The following is a 20630-nucleotide window of genomic DNA, read 5'->3' as shown; positions in this document are numbered from 1 at the left end:
TATATATATATATATTCTACCAGACACTACAAAAACAACTTTACAACACAGCCTACATTTTCCAGTTCATTCATAAAATGCAGGCCATGCTGTGGAGCCTATGATGCGTCACGGAATTTGCTCTGCTTAATGCTGCTGGGAACTCCACAATGGGAGAGAGGCTGGAAATTCTTTGTAGGTCATCAGTACAGTGCCTGTCTGCAATTTTTTCAATGTTCACATACAAGCAACATTTTGGAGTCACTGAAAAGACTCCATCAGGCAAAAGTGATCATTTTTGCCTGGCAGATGAGTTTTTTCTACTGACTCCAAAAACATCACTTATATGCACACAGTGTCTTTGCTACTCTGCAAGAACTGTACAAGCCTGGTAATGTCACAAGGAGTAATAAAAAGCTGTTTCTTATTACAGGAATAAAGAAAATGGAAAATAATGCGGGGACATGCTCTAGAAATGCAGAGGGTGGGACATGCTCTAGAGATGCAGAGGGACATTTGGGGGGAAATTGATGTGTTACTGTGCCAAGGAGAATGCAGCCACAGATACACATAGAAGTAAACAACTATCTATGATAGCATAGCCTCCAACAACCAGCTTTCCTCAGCACAGCCAATTTCAGCTAAGGGCTCAGGACCTTACAAAGCCTGTGGCTGTAGATTACTGAACAACCCACTTAAGAAAATGAGAGTGTGTACCTATCCTGGAGAAACCCAAAAAAATCTTAAATGGAACAGCTTTACCTGTGGGGTGCAGCTGCTGATGGGTCGTATCTCATTGGTGAGAGGTGCCATAGATACCAGGAGAGAATAGTTCTTATTTAATACTCGGCTGCAGGTTGCTGGGTCCAGACCCAAAAGGCTTTCACATCGCAATAGGTCCAGTGGTATACCTGTTTACACAACACAAGATCATTACCATTATCCAAGGCTGAAATCTGGCTACTAGAGGTCACTGCAGATCATTGTACAAATAATGCTGCGACTGAAATCCCATTATGATTTCCGGAACACTCATCACAACGTTCTAAATTAGAAAAATGACCTCTGAACACAACTGCTTTTTACAGCATATTCATGGAACACCCCTACCTCCAACCAAGGAGAGGAACAGTTCAAGAACTCCAGTGTATTTATAATCAGACTTCAGAGGTACTACAAAACCATACAGACAACAAAACAGTACATTGTACACATAACATACAATACATATTACTGCAGCTTCAAAGACTTAAGGTGCTCATACACCTGCCGATTATCGTACGATAATCGCGGGAAATCCCACTATCGTATGTTAATCGGCAGGTGTATGGAAGGCGTGCAACCGTTTCTACTGTACGGTCGCACGTCTTTTGTCTCCCGAGCAGGCTCGAAAAAGCCGCCGAGAATAGTACTATTGTCGGCGGGTTAGTGGCGTTCTCGGGAGACAAATGCCGCACGGCCCGGTGTGCGCAAAACGCACACTGCCCGTGCGGCATTGGAGTCATCGGAAGCCCGCCCCTCGGCGGGGCGGGCTTTCGATGATCGCAAATACGATCTGCCTGTCCAAGATGGGCAGATCGTACAAGCTTTTAATTACTTTACAACCATCGCACAACTCAAGTCGTGTGATGGTTGTAAAGTGCATGGCCAGCATTAAAGAGAGTCTAAGAATCTCCTTAAAAAAAAAAAAGAAAAGAAATCATACCCACACTACCCTGCAGAAGCCATTCTCTGACCCATGTCTCCTACCTCCTCTCTGTTCGAGCGCTTCAACCTCCATTGCTCTTTTTGGCATTCACCACTTCTGGGAATGCTGTATATCTGCGTCCCCCGTCACACCCTACGGCACCTTCCTCCAACGTCTATGTCACTAAAGGACTCAGAGGTAACTTAGGGGTTAGAGGAAGAAGCCACAAGCATACAACCCTTCCGAAAGTGTTAAATGCCAAAGAAAAAAAAAACTGTTGGAGGCTGCAACCCGAAAACGGAGGGAAGGTAGGACACATGGGCCACCACCAGGGACGTTGGTATATTAGCTCTTCTATTGCAGGGGACTATTTTTTTTTTTATTGTTGCTGTTCTTAGTTCAGACTTAATTTGAATGACAACATTTACAAAGAGATTGCCATGATTAAAAGGTGATCTATGAGGTGAGTGATTTCCACTCATCCTCATAGTTAGAGCCGAACTGTGACAAAGAAGCTGTCACAGGTCGGCTCTATTGATCGGGAAGTGAGCGAACGCATACTGTCGCTCGCTCACTTTCTGATCATCTCCCTGCAGAGAGCGGCGACTGTCAGTCACCGCTCCCCGCAGGTATTCCTCCTTCCCTCTCTGATCCTCCAGCGCTGAGTGGAGGAACGGATGGGCACAGCTGGGCTCTGCCTCTAGATAGGCGGATGGATGGTGGATCTCGATAGTATTGTCAGGATCTGTCCCGGCTCCGGCGTTCTCAGTATATCACTGGCAATAGGCCCTGATATACTGAGCTTTGGGTCACGGGAGGAGGTTAGTATATGTCCTCCCATGACCCTAAAGAGAACTATGGGGAAAAACACTTACCCCATAGTTCTCTTTTAAGAATTGTGTAGCTTGAAGTGCAGAAAAGACTTAATTCGCTCCGTTTGTGCCCGCAAAAAGGTTTGAAAGGAACAATAATTCCAGAGTTCAATTGTTTGCCATTTTCAAGTCTTGGAATAGTTATGGTAAATGATCTAGAACTGCATCCCAGATACTGTTCGGGCTAAGACGAGATTCGCTTGCAGTAACCACTGGCTTATCTTTAGAGATTTCGCTACCTGCAGCAGCTTGATCAGGTTGTGCAAGAAGATCTTTGTTGTGCCGCAGAAAGAGGATGGTGTTCCGGAGGGTGAGAGCATGATCAAAGTACCTCTGAGCTTCTCCTTCCCCTGTGCTTTGTACCTAGGCCAAGCAGATAATGAGATCACTTTATCCATTACTACCACAACTTCACATGCTCGCCATCATCACAATCTACAGTTGCTAATCTAGCTGTATATGGTGGTACAAATGATCAGAACAAAGAAGGTTTATTGCTACCCATAGAAGCTGCATTCTTCCAGCTCTGGAAAAAGGAAAGCTAAAAAAACACGGACAAAGATTTTTAGAGTAGAAAAAAAAGAAAACAAATCCACCGTGAATGCTGTGCTGGGTCAGCCATTGCTCTGTACACTTCTCACCTTTTCAAGCTCCACCAAGAAACTGTCCAAAGACTCATCTGACAGTTTTCCCACTTCAAACATGGTCACCGCATGGCTCTTTAGGTTCTAGTACACAGAAACATATAAGTAAAGGTTACATGCTGCATACTGCAAATTCTCCCTTTCTCCATCTACTAGAGTGCTTTTAGGAGGTAAAAGACACCCAGTCATTTTCTACTGCCAGTAGGTTAATATTCATCACAGCCAAACAAAGCCAACTGCTTTCCAGCTCCCTTGTCAACTCCTCCCATGCTCGCCTCCAGGACTTCTCCAGAGTCTCTCCCATCCTCTGGAATTCTTTACCCCAACATGTCCATCTGTCGCCCACCTTGACTGCCTTTAGGCGATCCCTAAAGACTCATCTCTTTAGGGAAGCCTATCCCACTTCGACCTAACCACTCAACCATCACGTTCTCAAACAATTCATCCCCACACAGCTCCCTCCTCATATATCACTGGCCCCTCCCTTTTAGATTGTAAGCCCTCAGTGGCAGGGCCCTCTTTACCATCTTGTCTTGTGATTGTAATGTCTTCCTTATATTGTAAAACGCTGCGCAAACTGTTGGCGCAATATAAATCCTGTATAATTATAATAATGATAACATGTGCCAAGTTATGTAGCCTAAAATACAGAACCATTTTCCAACTTACCCATGCCTTTTAGGAAGTAATGATTTAGAACCAACACAGTTACGTATAGTAACCCCTAAGGACCCTTTCACTGCCTAGGCCTTTTTTTAGTTTTTTTGCCCATGTCATAATCAACATTTTAGCCTGAAATTTACTTTTGAAACCCCCAAACATTATATATTTTCTGAAAGCCAAGACCCTGTAGAATTAAACAGCGGCAGTTGCACATATTTATGTTGCACGATATTAGCGCAACTCTACATCAAACCCAAAAATGTAGTTTAAAAATGCTCTTAATTTGAATTTAGTGACCCAAAACACAATAGAATAGCCATGTTTCACTTTACCGGCCCGTAGAAGCCATCTGGCAGCAGCTGAGCCACCAGAATCGCCTCTTTTGTAAAGCCAGCAGCCGGCTTTACAAATGTAAACAGAGTCCCAGCGGAGTCTGTTTAAATGGGCCCTCTGCCAATGAAGTATATGTATGTCACTGGTCACTGAGAGGTTAAGGGGGCAAAATGATGTCCACTGGCGATAGGGTAAAGTATAGCATTGCTTTCCTAAAGGACAACTGTACTTTTTTTTTTTACAATTATCATTAGTGTACCATGGGCTGCCCCAATGAACCCACTGTCCCTGATCCACTGAGATATTGTCCACAAAGCTGCAGAGCCGCTTGTCAAAATCTTCTGAGCCAGGCCCGTGCATGCGCTGTACATTCTCTATTTAATTCTATATAGTGTTTGTACATCATGCTACAGTGGAGTACGAACTCTCAATATGATTGAAGAGTCTACAGCTCCCGATCTCCCTATAGAACTGAATAAAGAGCATACAGAGAGTGTACAGCTTCCAATATTCCTATAGGTTTGAATAACTAGTGCAGAGAGAGTATACAGCTCCAAATCACCCTATAGGATTAAATAAAGAGTGTTCAGATAACGTACAACTCCCAATTTTCCTATAGGACTGAATAAAGGCTGTACAGAGAGTGTACAGCTCCCAATCACAGCCTGGGTGCTCTTTGTTTATATATGCAGAGGCTGTGTCTGGGAGCTGTTTTCTAGCATACACCTACAGAGATGTCATTTGGCAGTGATGTAGCAGCCAGGAGCAGCAGCAACCGGAAAAGAAGAATCAAAAACCCACCCCAAAAATGTTTAATTTTTCCACCTGTTGTAGCAATAAAGTACTATTATTTTAATATCTAAAAATATTGTAAAATGTTTAGGTGGCAAGGTCACTTTAAGAATGGGAAGTCTGCAATGGCAACCCTAATTCTGCCATAGTACGGGATTCCAATAAAGCATCTAAGAGATTACTTTTAAACAGCTTTTTTTTTTTAAAAAAAAGCAATGCGGTGCTGTAGTTAGGGGCTTTCTGATCCCCATCACCTCACGCTGACCTCTGTACCCATCGAAGCAAGTTACTCAACACACTTATTCAAAAACCTAGCAAGTGAGACAAAAACTGATTCATTTCCAATGGGAACCATGAAACGGAGGGGAAAAAAACAACTTTCCTGAGATAAAGCTGTGATGACAGAATAAATCCAACATGAGTTATCTTTGTTACCTCTGTAATGAAATTGCAGCCTATGGAGAAATCGGATCACACATTTAAAGGTCAATAAATATCTTACCGGTGACAGATTCCCCATCATCAAGAAGGCAGTGAGAGTTGAATCAAACAGAAAGGCGAAACGTTTCATGTGTCCGCTGGTTAAGTTGAGGCTGCTAACGCTTGATGTGTCTGCTGTTAGAAAGTCAAAGAACAGAATAAAAACTCTGAAATAATATTTAAAGTGACACTAAACCCAGGAGTTAAACCCTAAAAATGTATTCAGCTACCTTAACCCCTTCATGACTGAGGCCTTTCTTTAATCTTTTGCACCCATGTTATATTCCACATTTTAGGCCTGAAAATTACTTAAAACCCCCAAACATTATATATTTTCTGAATGCCAAGACCCTATAGAATAAAATGGTGGTAGTTGCAAATTTTTATGTTGCGCAAATTTAATTAAATGCCCCAAAACACAACAAAATACCAATTTGTTTAATGAAATATAAAAGATGAGGTTACAACGAGTAAAACAAATTGCGTGCGTCCGTGAAACGGCGAAAAACTGCAGTACCCCAAAAAGTCCATAGAAGACGCTTTAAAAGCCCCCACAGGTCATCAATTTAGAGATACCCCAAAATACTGGCCCTAGAATTATTGCTCTCACTCCGGCGTGCGCTGCGATACCCAACATGTGTAGCGCGTTCGTCGTTTTCATACATAGGCGCAACGACGCGTGTTTACGTGGCAACGCGCATGCTCGCAGGGGCGGGAACTTTAAAAAAAACATTTTTTATTAGTATTATATTATTTTGTATTATTATTATATTTAATTTTAAAAACTGTTTTTGTTTTTTTTTTAAACTTTACTTTGACTGCTATCACATAGGGGTGCTTACAAGCCCCCCATGTGATAGCAGATGGTGGTGACAGGTACTCTTTAAGGTGATGCTGGGGGTCCAAAAGACCTCCAGTGTCACCTTTACACTAGAAATAAGCTATTGAAGTGCAGATCGCTTATAGCTGGGCTCCAGGAGCCCAGAACTGACAGCCCAGGGACCGGAAGTGATGCAATCTGCATTGCTCCCGGTCCCATAGAACGGGGAGGGGATCGATGAACGGAAGTTCGTCGATCTCCTCCCCAGCTCCCCGCGGACACCAAGGAAGCCGGTCCAGGGCCCGTAGGAGGGGCAACGGAGCCCGGGAAGCACGGCAGGGGTGTCCGGCGGGGGGGTGGTGGTCCCTTCTTCGGGACACAGAAGCTATCTGGCGACAGGTAACTCGCCAGAATCACTTCTGTTGTAAAGCCGACAGTCAGCTTTATAAGTTCAAACAGAGTCCCGGCGGCTGCTGAGTCTGTTTAAACAGCCCAGTCAGTCAAGAAGGGGTTAACTATTAAAAATTTATCTTATTTGTGTATCACTCGGCTGTAGATCCTCAAATCATCTCTGAATTGGTGCTGACACTGTCCTTCCTTCTGGAGGGGGGCTACTTTTGTTCCCCATGGTCCCTGCGGGAGTTGTAAAGTAGTCACCGCTCCAAGCTCACTCCTGTGATGGACTACAATCTCACGTTTAGTAATTTGTATTGAGATTGTAGAACATCACAGGAGTGAGCTTGGAGCGGTGACTACTTTACAACACACACAGGGACCATGGGAGCAAAAGTAGTCACCCTTCATAAGGAAGGAGAGTGTTAGCACCTATAGCAAACCATCAGCATTTCCAAAAAAAAGTTTACAAAAGAAGTAAATTGTTCTTTCTTGGGGGTCACAGTCCTGTATCTCAGATGTGTTTATACATGACATCTTAAAGTGACATTAAACCCTCTGATTTTTTAACATAAACCAATACTGTAATGTGCGCCTTACTGTAATCCATGGTAGCTTCCCTTCTCTTTGCTGCTCTTCCTTTTAAATCCTCATGTCTTCTCATGCTGGGGGAGAACTTCCCTTTGCAGTTGAGTGCCTCTTCCTGTAGTGCTGGCTCAGGTTGTGAACCTACACACAGACACCATGTATCCATTTCAGAGACAAGGCAGTCTGCTGCAAAACAGAAGTTCTGCCCAGCAAGGTAATAGATACAGATTTAAAAGGAAGAGCAGCAAAGAGAAGGGAAACAACAATGGATTACAGTAAGGCACACATTACAGTATTGTTTTATGTTAAAAAAATCTGAGGGTTTAATGTCACTTTAAGTCCTTTTGCCATTTAAAGCATGTGAAATACATGGGTCTTCTTACCTTGGTCTTCCTGGCTGGTTGTATCAGTATCGGTGGCCGAAGATGCCAGATCTTGTACAGGGCTTTTGCTATCTGTACTCTCCCAGGACAAAAGCATCTTCTGTGGGTCTAAAGTGCTTCTGTGAATTAGAAAGTGCACATTCTGAAGTTTTGAGCTCACTAAAAAGACCTTCACCTTACACTTGATTAGGGCAATGTGGACAATGGAAGATAGCTACTGACTGGATGTAAGGTGTCATTAGCTTGCACTCCCTGGTCCTGGCTCAGCCCCACCCTCTTCCCATGTTCCCTGCATCACAATTGGTTCCAATAATCGTAGCCCAAAGGTTTGCTTTCAAGCATAGGAACTGGCTATGCAGCAATTTGACCAGTCTATAGAAGGGAGGATAACATTTTCATATTAATATATCCTTTGTTACTTCCATCTTTTTTGGAGATTTTAATATAATCTTATGGTATACAGAATCCCTGGGAGTGAGATTATGTTCCAGGAAATGAAACATGCAATTAAACGTCAGATTTGAGGAATCTTTCAAATCAAGCGTATAGAATATGTGAAACACATTAGTGAGTGTCAACTGTGATAAACAGACACACTGGTAATATCTAAGATTGTACTTACAAACAACTTAACCCGTGGAAGACCTGCAGTTACAAGGCTTTGGTGTAGCACTAACTCTTCCATTTTTCCATCCTGATTTACCCAAGAAGTCATATTACATGCTCGAATCTAAAAGTCGTATGCAAGTACCGTACAATCTTAGCTGTTCTTTTTCTTCATTAAAACTCTTTTACACTATGCAGGCGCTCCTTTTGTTTTGTGTTTTATAGAATGCCGGTTAACCCTGACCAGTGGGAGCTGCCTCATGAGTGTATCTGGGCGGTGTTCATGAATAGTCGCGGGTGTTCGTGTCGGTGAAATTTAAATTTTTATACAGATAATATGAATTATACTCTGTACTATGCAGATATCACTTTTTATGCATCTTCATTTTCTGTAATTTTCTGTTGTATACAAGCAAAGAGGGGGGAAGAACACAGAGAGGGGGGAAGAACACAGAGAGGGGAGAAGAACACAATCAGTGCAAGATAAATGTGACAATAGTTACTTCAGTCTATTTACAGATGGGACGTTCCTCCACGATAGGTGCAGCTGATCCGGATTTATCACCTGCCCCTTTTTAAGGGCGAACCCCAAGCGGCAGTACATGGAGACGGCATTCTAGAAACAGAAAATTAACACCATGTGTTCTACTTTCACAAACTCAAATAAGGTTTTAAAAGGAACCTGTCAGTACAGATGTGAGGCACCCTTCTTGCACTGGAAACAGCACTAGTAGTTCAGGGAAGGAACCTTTCTGTGTACAATGATGCACAACTCTGATATGCCTTAGCACCTGCCAACACCACTATTGTATGTTCAGGGATGTGGAAATTAAAAAAAAAAAAAAAAAGTCCAAGGACTAAAGCGGGGGCCTAATCTACGTGCCCCTCATGACAATCTATTTGTCCTGATACAAAAAATTATTTTAACCAAAACCGTATTTAACGGTGCTAAGAAGTGCTTCTCATTAGTCAGCGGGGTCACCTGACGGACAAGCAGGCTGCTACAAGTGATCTGGGCGGCTGTGTAGCTGCCCAGATCACTTGTATAAACCGAGCAGCAGCTCCCCCCGCTCTACATTTAGCCAAAATGTAGAAAAAAAAAACCACCTGCCTGGCACCGGGAACTACATGTCCCAGGCATCAGGCAATAGGAATTGTACACCCCTGATGTTGACCAGCAGCAGCTCCAGCACAAGATGGGAGTACCAGGTAACAGACAACTTAAAATCTAAACCAAGAACAAAGTGAAATATATTGAAACTCACTATTTCTTGGATGTGGTGGCTGCATCAGTTTTTTCAGATTTTGTTTCCTTTTTATTTTAACCTGCTGATCCTGCCAGTAACACACCTCATGTCCTAGGGTGACAATTCTCACTCACTGTACTGTATTTATAGAGGAGCAGTGCTGTCACCCTAGCAAAGAAGGTGTGCTAGTATTGCATTACATATTCTGTAGTTCACAGAGGTAGCCTGGGCAGGAAGATAAGACTGGTTGAGATAACACTTTTAGATACTACCAAAGGAGCAAATAAGAGAAATGGCGCAGTGGCTAGCACCTCCACCTTGCAGTACTGGGGGTCCCCAGTTCATATCCCAGTCAGGACACTATCTGCAAGGAGTTTGTATGTTCTCCCTGTACTTGTGTGGGTTTCACCTGGGTACTCCGGTTTCCTCCCACACTCCAAAGACATGCTGGAAGGTTAATTGGCTCCTGTCTAAATCAGCCCTGCATGTATGCATGTGAGATAGAGACCTTTGATTGTAAGCTCATTGAGGCAAGGGACTGTGAATGTGCTACTATGTAAAGCGCTGTGTAAATTGTCAGCACTATATAAATACCTGTTGTAAAGTTAATTGTTTACATACACCTTAACAGGACCTTTTTAATTTAAATAAGCAAATTTGTCACCATCTAGGGAGAGCTGGGATCATAAAAAAGGAGAACAGACAGGGATCACCATTATGGCTAATGGGTGCCATTTTCAGGAACAGACGCAAATGCATACCAAGGTAAAACTAACCCGTATATAGGAAATAAGGGGGCCCAAAAAATTAGATGGCACAGTCAGCCAGGGGTGGGCAACTGCAGCCCTCCAGCTTTTGTGGAATTACAATTCCCATGAGGCATTGCAAGACGGACAAAGAGGGAGAGGCATGTTGGAATTCATAGTGAAAGCACAGCTGAAGGGTCGAGTAACCCACCCCTGGTCTAGAGGGTAATATTGTACAGCACTTTTTTTCAAGTTTATTAAAGCAGGTACTCATTTAGGAAACATTTAATGAGTTCCCCCACTGGTATAAACCAAATAATTCAGGCACCCCACTGACTTGTAATCTATTTTTTTAACCAATAATGCCTGAAGATAAAGCCACAAAGGATTACAGATGTTTATTGGTAGCAGGTTCAGAAGTCTTGTGAATGTGCACAAGCTGTTTGTGGATGAAACTAACAGGTCAAAGATAATGAGGCGCCTATTTTACTGAAAGCAGCAAATTGCAAACCTTACCTTTACAAGAGACAGGTCGATCTCCAGGACATTTGAGAGCTAGAAAACAAATCAGAGTAAAAATGAAAACAAGTTGCAGCTTTGAATACTGCGGGCTAAAAATAGCTTTTCAATCATGCAAATATCTGAAAGCACCCAATCGTATTCACCATTAAAGAAGGTGATAAGAGTGTCAGCTTACCTCTGCCACATTTGTATGTTCATCAATAGACACAAATATCTTATAGAGAAGAGTTTCAAAATAGTCTCCTTGTAGCCGGTTCATCACAAACCCTTCAAGGGGAGGCACTGAAAAGACATCACACACTGAATTATAATTCCGAGGAAGACACTTAGCACTTCACTTCAGAAAATTCATCTAAGTGGACTAAGATCGAAAACTAAAGAAAAAAAAAAGTTTCCTGCAGAATCTGATCAAATTCAATCTGCCCTGCCGACACCGCCTGGCTCGAAAAAAAGACAATTTTTCAAGTACAGTGGTACCTCGGTTCACGAACTTAATTCGTTCCGCGATTCTGGTCGCAAACCGATTTGGTCGTGAACCGAATCAAACTGTGATCTCGACTAGAGGAAGCCATGACCATGTGTCAGAGCAGGGAAAATGGCTGCGGTTGTGTTCGTCACCCGAACGGAGGCAAAATACTGCTAAAGTTCCTGTTCGCAAACAGAAGCGTTCGTGAACCGAGGTACCACTGTACTTTTAAAATACTCACACTACATTCACCAGAACTGATCATGTGAAACAGCCGTTTTGTAAAGTGAATATATGAAGTTAATTTATTCATTCACCAGTAATCCCTATAGAGCTCTGCCGTGTTCAATTCTAATGCATTCTCAAAGTTTACATTTGTTGCAATACATATTAATATTTTATCCCAAGATCATCATTTCCATGTTCCGATATTCATACCTGCTCCACAAACTGAAATAAGTCCTAGCTGATGGCGCCAAATTAGGTCAAATCCAGACACTTGAATGTGCATGGTTTGACCATTTGGTTTAATATTGGCCATAAGAGGTTAAAAATATCAGCGATTGCATTTTTCTTGCAGAGGAACAAGAGAAATAAAGTCCTGGATTGAAATGGCTACTTACCAGCTATACAACTGTCATCTGAGATTGGTACATCAAGATATACGAATCCTTTATTATAAAGAGCTAAAAGACATTAAATGATGTTCATTAAGATTTAAACTCAGGAGTGAAATCTTAAAAATGCAATGACATCACATAGTGATTTGCCTGATAAGGAGGACCCTGCGTGGCCCAGAAACATGGCTTTTATGTGATATTATACACGTGTGTCAAAGACATGATCAGCAGTAAGTTTGGCGTGCCGGTGTCTTGACATTTTTCAGATTTATACAGGGCACAGTGGTTCCAGTGATGCCGCTCCCAACAAAAACAGAGTTTAGGATCCATGTATAAAATGTCTAATGGGGACGTAAGACCAAACGTCCAGCTCACATTAGACTTTTTAGCATGTGGAGCAACAAAAATCTGACGGGTTCTAACCCTTACCTATTCTATTTAAACGGAGAACTATGAGGCGAGTGAAAATCACTCAGCCTCATAGTTGGAGCCGACGTGTGACAATGAAACTGTCACACGTCGGATGGATCGGGAAGTGAGCGAACACATACCGTCGCTCGCTCACTTCTCGATCATCTCCCTGCAGAGAGCCATGACTGTCAGTCACCGCTCCCTGCAGGGATTCCCCCCCGATCCTCCAGCGCTGACTGGCGGAACGGACAGCTGGCTCTGTCTCTAGATAGGCAGAGCCAGCTGTCACTCATGCAGCTGGGTGGATCCAGACAGTATTGTCAGGATCCGTCCCAGCTGCAGCGTCTCAGTATACAGCTCGCTGTATACTGAGCTTTGGGTGATGGGAGGACGCTAGTTTGTGTCCTAACGTTACCCTTAGGAGAACTATGGGGAAAAACACTGACCCCATAGTTCTCCTTTAAGTCTTAAAAAAGGTTTTGGCTATACCTACCCCTTAATCAGTTCAAAGTAATCATTCCAAATTTACCCAACATGAACATAAATGTATTTGTAGGCGTGCCATACACTGCATAGTCATTGGCAAATCTAAATGAGATTGTACAGTCAGGTTGTAAAGAAAGTCAGCCTTCAAACAAGGAAAAATACTGTAGAGGTTGCAGTTATGATGCAGAAACTTACTATGAACCACGTTGTACTCCAGAGAACCAGCCAGCTGAGGCCCAGAGTCAATGATCTTATCGATCGCTCTTTTCTCTGCTGTGCCACAGATCTAAAGAACAAATAGATTGAAAAATATGTAGAAGATAAAACCCGCCAAAAAAAAAGGACAGGAAATGTAACAGCAGTCATATCTTTTTTTTTTCTAATCATGAAGGATTTACTGTGTTTTATATCCGCAATTTTAAAGCAGACCTTTAGGAAAAAATGTTAATGTGACACTAAACTCAGGAGTTAAATCTTAAAGGTACCTTAACTATTAACAAAAATGTATCTTATTTGTGTATCACTCGGCTGCAGATCCTCAAATCATCTCTGAATTGGTGCTGACACTGTCCTTCCTTCTGGAGGGGGGCTACTTTTGTTCCCCATGGTCCCTGTGTGTGTTGTAAAGTAGTCACCGGTCCAAGCTTGCTCCCGTGATGGACAACAATCTCATGTTTAGATTACTCATTTGTATTGAGATTGTAGTCCATCACAGGAATAAGCTTGGACCGGTGACTACTTTACAACACACACAGGGACCATGGGGAACAAAAGTAGCCCCCCTCCAGAAGGAAGGACAGTGTCAGCACTAATTCAGAGATGATTTGAGGGTCTACAGCCGAGTGATACACAAATAAGATACATTCAAGTAACTTGTTAAAATAAATGTAGGCAAGATGTAACGCCTGAAGAAGGTTTTTCTTTATTGCTCAATGTTCACTGAGCTGCGCATGCGCACCCAGGATCAATTAACTTCTTTTCGCATGCACTGGAGTTGTGTCATCCTAGCTTGGGCAGTCAATATGGGCAAAGATCCTGAAGCTAAAAAAAAAGCAGGTCTAAGGATGTCAGCAACAGTGAGGGAACTCACGGGCATCACAAAGCTGAAGCAGGGCAATTTTAAAGAGGAACTTTAGGCAAAATGTTTACATTTTTGAGCAGGAAGGTTTTTATATTGTAGAAAAGACCTACTAGGTCTCTTCTGCGAGGATTTTTAATATTTTTTTTTTAAGTTCGCTTTTATTGATTTTAGAAGTGCAAAAAACATGCTGCAAAAACATGCAAGAACAAAAATAAGCAACTTACAATAATCAAAACGATGTATGCCTCTCATTCAGTAGAATAAGTGAATACATTTAAAAAAGGGAAACCACAGTATGTGTACACCTTCATAGTGGGAAAAAATAAGAGAGGAATGAGCATAAAAAGAAGAAGGGGATACACTATTAGCAACCCATTAAAGTGTAAGAGGGATAGTGTGGGTAGAGTATAGCCAGGGTCCCCACACACCGTCAAAGAATTGGGGTCTACCTTGTTTTTCATAGGTGATTTTATAGACCCGAAGGATGTCATCATCCAGCTGTTTCCATCCGTCTAGAGTAGGAGGTGAAGAGGATTTCCATAATAAAAGTATGCCTTTCTTAGCATAAAAAAAAAGGATCCTTAACAGGCATTTGTTATAGGAGGTTAGGGGCAGAACCTCCACCAACCCAAGCAAACAAACAGAAGGGTAACAGACATTGGGATTCTGCAAGGATTTTTACCTTCCTCCTCGTAAGCTTTTCACGCTGTACATGTGCCACTCAGTGTACAATCCTGTGATGAATTAACTCCCTTGAACTTGCACAGGAGTTACTTCATCCTGGCCTGACCAGTCAAAACCGTCACCTTTACTATGCACAGAAATGACTATGGCAGCAATAAGAAAGTTAGGTTGTGGGAGAGTTGAAGCGTAACTCCGATCACAAACATTTCAGTAGCTTTAGATGTGTTAGTATATCTTTACCTGAACTCTAAAGCAATTTCCCCAGTCTTTAAATTGCTGAAAGAGTTTTTAGTGATCCCACATAGTAAAGCTCTCTCTGTACCTCCAGCCTACTCCAGACTAGGATGATGAAGGTCCTATAGACACCACTGCTGGTTTTTGTCTTCACATTGCTCCCCGCTTGGCCATTCAGGAGACACATCCTGCAGCCATGCTAAATAAATTATCTTGTCCAGATTTGGGCTTTAAGTCTCCATTGAGAATACATAGCAGCTCAATCAACAGGCATAATCGAGCTGCCCTCTAACCAAGTTCTCAAGGAACTCCACCCAGAGACATCATAGCATCATACAGCCAAAACAGCAAGACTGGGCGATTGCCTTCCCATATTCTACGAGTGCCTTTAGGTTTCATTTAATGTTCTTCTAAAATTTAAATTGCCATGGTAATATTCACCCAACACGAAGACATACAAGGGCAGAACAAAGTTTGGTTATTATTTATGTTATGTATTATATTATATTTATTTATATTAAAATGATCCGTATGCACAGATAGCGATACTAGCATCGATATCAAGTATTTAGGCAAGTACTCGTACTCGCTCAAATACTCTCCGATGCTTATCCTGATGACGGAACATCCGCTATCAGGAAGCCGGACGGCAAGTCATTACACTCCACCCAGCTTCCTGATTGGTTAGGAAGCCGGTTCCATGCTCCCTCGTCACTATCGGTGTTGACGATCCTCACTCCTGATTGGCCAGAAAGCTCCATGCTTCCTCGTCATCTGGCGACGAGGAAGCATGGAGCCGGTTTCCCGCTGGCATTTCAGTAACCTAGCTATTTGGCCTGCTTCAACTGCACATTTTGGGTCATTACACACCGCCCGGCTCTCTTAATGGGACTTCCGGTATTGGCGAGTACCGAAAAACAAACAAACCGGTACTCGTACTCATACCGAAAAAACAGTATCGGTGCATCCCTAATTATTTACATTTCTTTTAATTAGTAGGTCCCTTATTTGATACGGTTATGCACTCTCAGGAGCTGGGACACAGGAAAAGCGGTCAGGCCTGGAGTTTATTTTAAAAGGTGAACTTTCATAATCCACTCATTAGACGTTTCAAACGTACTCCTTCATTCCCCAAAATGTGTAGTCCAAGCAGGCCAAATAGCTAGGTTACTGAAATGCACATTTTTACTTTATGTAAAAAAAAAAAAAGTAAAAAACGCAACCAAGCCCTCATTTCATCTATAACCCCCCTCCCCCCCGGCTGCTGACTTATACAAAGAGAAGTGACACAGGGCAGAGGTGCTTTTGACATGTGGGCTGCGACTGACAGCCTGACTTTCCAAGACAGTGGTGGCTAGTGAAGGAATAACTGGGTCTCTGTGGACAGAGTGTAGCAGAATTTTAATAAACATTGCAGTAAATAACCAGTCTTTTCAAGTGGAAAAGTGTGACCGGGCCATGATAGCTTTTGCTTTTACAGGGAATAACAGAAAACCAAACTGATATTGGTTGAGGTGTATTCAAAATGAAAGCTAGAGCTTCAGACATAGTACCTTGATGTCATCTTCAGTGATGTACCCAGACTGCACCACCCACCACGGCTCTATTGTTATGTCCACAGGCTTCACTGGCAGCAAGTCACGAGCGGTTTTCCTCCTGAAGAATTTCTATGGGGCAGACATACAAAAAATGGTTTAAATAGATCTCTAATGTATCACTCCATGACACACAATGACTAGGTGAAATTTTTTTTTAGAATTTCTTACACTTACCTTTACCATCACAGCCCTGCCATTCCTTTGACTGCTGCTCTCTAAAATGCTCAATACCTCTGGTTATATAGAAGTGCCAACTGACTCTAGACTACACAGTGCTAGTGGCTAATCACCAGAGATGTCAAATGGGGAAATGCTGCAACACTATCAGCTGGTGATAGATAGGATGGGATAGGATGGGATTGGATAGATAGAAAGGATAGATAGGATAGATAGGATAGATAGGATAGATAGGATAGATAGGATAGATAGGATAGATAGGATAGATAGGATAGATAGGATATCTAGGAAAGTATTAACGTGAGTTTGCAGATGGTTTGTTCCTATCAGGATTACTGCGACCAGTCATGAAAGAACTACAAGGGATGCCAACCTTCTGAAAATTTCTCCAAATTTTCACCAAAGGAAAATGTAATCAGCTGCTCCCCTCCCTGTCACCCTTTGTAAAACAATCACTAAACACCAGCTCACCAGGGAGTGCCTACTATCCCTTGAACCTGTGTTGAATTTACATGCAAAATGCTTAAATCTAACAATTCAGTGTTATATAGGGAATAATATACATCTTACCTTTGATGATCTACATTGGTTCATCAGGTCTATGTACTGGTTCCTTCCAATACCCAGAAGCCTAAGACCTTTGTGAAATAGGAACAGAATGTTAAACTTTATTCAAAAGACCCACAATTTTTTTTTTATCATGTCACTTTATAAACAATTCATTATTTAAACTGTGATATGAATGTACAGCCCGCATTAGGGAAACCTAGACTGACATTTAGGTATTACTTTGCTTGATGATGGAAGGATGCTGACACCAGTATACACACTGTAAAGGTCAATGGCTTTACTGATCACCTCAACAGAAGCCCAGGATGGACCTGGAGAGGCTCCAAACATTTGACATTGGTCTTTCCTGACCCAGTCCTTGTACACAGGAAAAGTGTGACCTTAACTCTGGTACCTACAGTCTCTGTAGTAGCAAACTGGATGTGCAAAGGCAGAACTGTTCAGTCTTTTCCAGAGACGTTCAAAAATAATTCTCCTCAGAGGGCAAATAAAGAAACAGAATAGATAAACATTTATGCAGCTATGTATTCACCAATAGATTCACAAGTGTATGTTTGAGAGTCAAGAGGTGTAAGTATCTGAATTTGACTTGGTATCAACCTCATACAATCCCCTGCACAGCAGAACTCAGACTGGGATTGTTAGAGACAGCACAAGGAGTCAGTCAGGTGTGTTGCAGTGCTCATGTGCTAGCAAGGGACATGCGGATAAAAGGAGAGAGAGCAGAGAAATGAGCTCAGCAGCATGCTGCTTCTCCTTTTTTTGTATCCAGCCAGAGGTTGGGGGAGAGACAAGGCCTGAAAGTGTTAGACAATGGTAAATCAAGAGGCCTGCCCTGGCAGACAGGGCTTGTACTGTGGGGCAGAGCTGTGTAAATCTCAGGACTTAATGGACAGAAATATAAATCCTTCGGCCTTTTAAAACTGCTCTCATATATGTATTTTATCTATAAATTTCCCATTCCAAATGTAGAGTAGCCCAAATGTTGCGAGAAAGCGATCCTGCACTGTGCTGCAGCGTCTTCCTGTGACGCCTGCACCATAGAAGTCAGTGAAAAGTGAATATATTACGTCTTTATTCCACCCCACAGGATCCTTTATGGAGAAGCACCCTGAAAGTGGTCCACTTTAAGGCATACTACTTACTTGCAGCTTGTGTGAAAAGATCATCCGCTGAACCATACCCATAGGAAATAATGGGATTTCGGTGTTTGAGCGTTTTGCAGAGCGTTCTAACGCGCTACAAAAACGCCCAGGTGTGAACCGGGACTAACTGTGTAAAAACAAAATCCCTCTGAGAAAAATGTTGTAATGTTTGAATAAGCTTCCCTTTTTTTGGAAAAAGAAAGTGGCAAAGTCCTTTCACTCAGTGTAAATATATTATAGAGAAAATGTAGATGATGAAATGTAGTGAGGTTGTCACAATGATACGTGTTTGGGACGCACCGTTACCGGTATTTCGGTATCGAGTATGAGTAGCGATATTTTGCTTTCGGTACTCATACCGGGGCTTCCGCTGGCATGCAGCTGGCTTCCCGGGCAATCAGGAACCCAGGCGGCGGGTTAGGTCATTACTCGCCACCCGGCTTCCTGATTACCCAGGAAGCCAGTTCCATGTTCCCCTACAGCCCTGCCGGTCAGAGGAAATCTTCCTCAGACCGGAAGTTCCGGGATCGGAGCATTTGGGCGGGTACAAGTACTTGCCCAAACTCTCGGTATCAGTATCAGTCTATCCCTAAGGTCTCGTTCACACCTAGGCGTATTGCATATGCGCGTCTGTTGCGCGCTTTTTTACCGCGATTCGCGGTAAAAAAGTCGCGCGACATACGCTCGTTTCCGAAGGCTACTTGGCAGTATCCCAATGGAAACGCGCAACAAAACGGCCCAAAGTAGTACATGTACCTTTTCAGGCGTGGACTGTTTTGTAGCGCGTTAGGGATGGGCGGAAATACGCCAAGGTGGGAACGAGACCATTGAATACAATGGGATTTATATTTTTGAGCGTTTTGTAGAGCGTTCGTCGAGCGTAGAACGCGCTACAAAACGTTCAGGTGTGAACGAGGGCTTATATGTGTACAAATTAAAGTGAAACTAAACTCAGACATTAGGTCTCATTTGTGTATCACTCGGCTGTAGATCTCAAATCATCTCTGAATTGGTGCTGACATTGTCCTTCCTTCTGGAGGGGGGATACTTTTGCTCCCCATGGCCCCTGTGTGTGTTGCAAAGTATCCACCACTCCAAGCTCGCTCCTGTGATGTACTACAATCTCATGTTCAGTTTACTAATTTGTATTGAGATCACAGTGCGTCACGGGAACGAGCCTGGAGCGGCAGCTGCAAAAACTTTTGGATCTGTTCCCTACTTATATTATTACAAAAAAGAGCAGCTAGATCCTGCAAACACTAACCTATATCCTAAAGTGGGCTCCACAGTACTTTCACTATTACCTCCATATTTTTACTATAGCACTGCATGAGACGGAGGCACGGACTGGTCATAAATAAAAAGAAAGGCATCAGCCAGCTGGGCCCTACTGTAGCCCTCTACAGGACAGTGTGCAGTTTAGATGTTAGTAATGAAAGCATCACATGGAACATGAGAACTTGAAGTCATTTTTTACCAAAAAGAGAACTATGGGGTAACCTTTTTATCATATAGTTCTCTTTAGGGTCACGGTAGGACATATACTAACGTCCTCCCGTGATCCAAAGCTCAGTATATAGCGGGCTATTGACCGCTATATGCGGAGAGCGCTGCAGCTGGGACGGATCACAACAATTCTGTCGAGATCCACCCCGCTGGCTGATTGACAGTGGGCTCTGCCTATCTAGAGGTAGAGCCAGCTGTGCTCGCCCCCTCCCCATCTGTTCTTCCACTCAGCGCTGGAGGATCGGAGAGGGGGGAATCCCTGTGGGGAGTAGTGACTGACAGTTACCGCTCTCTGCAGGGAGATGATCGGGAAGTGAGCGAGCGACAGTATGTGTTCGCTCACTTCCCGATCAATAGAGCCAACCTGTGACAGTTTCAATGTCACACATCGGCTCTAACTATGAGGATGAGTGGGTATCACTCACCTCATAGTTCTCCTTTAATGTCCACTGTGACCAATAAGAAATATCAGTCAGACTAGAGCGCTGTACTCACAATCTGCAGCGGTAAAGTTCGGCAGGGAATCATAACTCTTCTCACTGTTCATAATGTCCTGTAAGGTAGAGGGAAAAAAATATTATTAACTCTGGCTCTACAAATAAAAAATCCCTAAGTGTATCACTAAATATAACAAATAATTAAACCTGACCCAAATCAATTGTGCAAATTAACTTTTACAGCTCCTTATCCTCTACCTAAGAATGCACCTCGTGGGCAGTCTATGGACATTAGGGCTCATGTGCACAGGAGTTCAATGTGCTGCGTTCACATCCATCATTTATACATATCTGAACACAACAGTATTGCATGCTATTGGCCCATACACATTTCTTAATTTTGGTCTGTAGTGTTTAGCTGTGTACACCAAAACTAGAAAAATGTGCATTCACAGTCTTG

At 42.8% G+C, this 20630-nt stretch overlaps 1 protein-coding gene across 1 annotated transcript in view; it reads right to left on the bottom strand.

Moving 5' to 3' along the window:
* The window catches only part of FAM91A1 (family with sequence similarity 91 member A1), a 37138-nt gene that overhangs the window by 4615 nt on the left and 11893 nt on the right, over positions 1-20630 (bottom strand). The window contains exons 4-16 of the mRNA XM_018562213.1: positions 20229-20286; positions 17083-17150; positions 16291-16404; positions 12934-13024; positions 11845-11907; positions 10931-11037; positions 10750-10788; positions 8744-8856; positions 7635-7753; positions 5473-5585; positions 3180-3266; positions 2778-2901; positions 742-890 (exon numbers count right to left, since the gene is read on the bottom strand). Of these exons, the coding sequence (XP_018417715.1) occupies positions 742-890; positions 2778-2901; positions 3180-3266; positions 5473-5585; positions 7635-7753; positions 8744-8856; positions 10750-10788; positions 10931-11037; positions 11845-11907; positions 12934-13024; positions 16291-16404; positions 17083-17150; positions 20229-20286 (1245 nt within the window). The remainder of the gene's footprint in view (positions 1-741; positions 891-2777; positions 2902-3179; positions 3267-5472; positions 5586-7634; positions 7754-8743; positions 8857-10749; positions 10789-10930; positions 11038-11844; positions 11908-12933; positions 13025-16290; positions 16405-17082; positions 17151-20228; positions 20287-20630) is intronic.

Source organism: Nanorana parkeri, unplaced genomic scaffold (assembly GCF_000935625.1).
Source record: "Nanorana parkeri isolate BGI_ZX_2015 unplaced genomic scaffold, ASM93562v1 scaffold566, whole genome shotgun sequence".
NCBI classification, from domain to species: domain Eukaryota; kingdom Metazoa; phylum Chordata; class Amphibia; order Anura; family Dicroglossidae; genus Nanorana; species Nanorana parkeri.
This window is presented reverse-complemented; position numbering and strand designations above follow the sequence as displayed.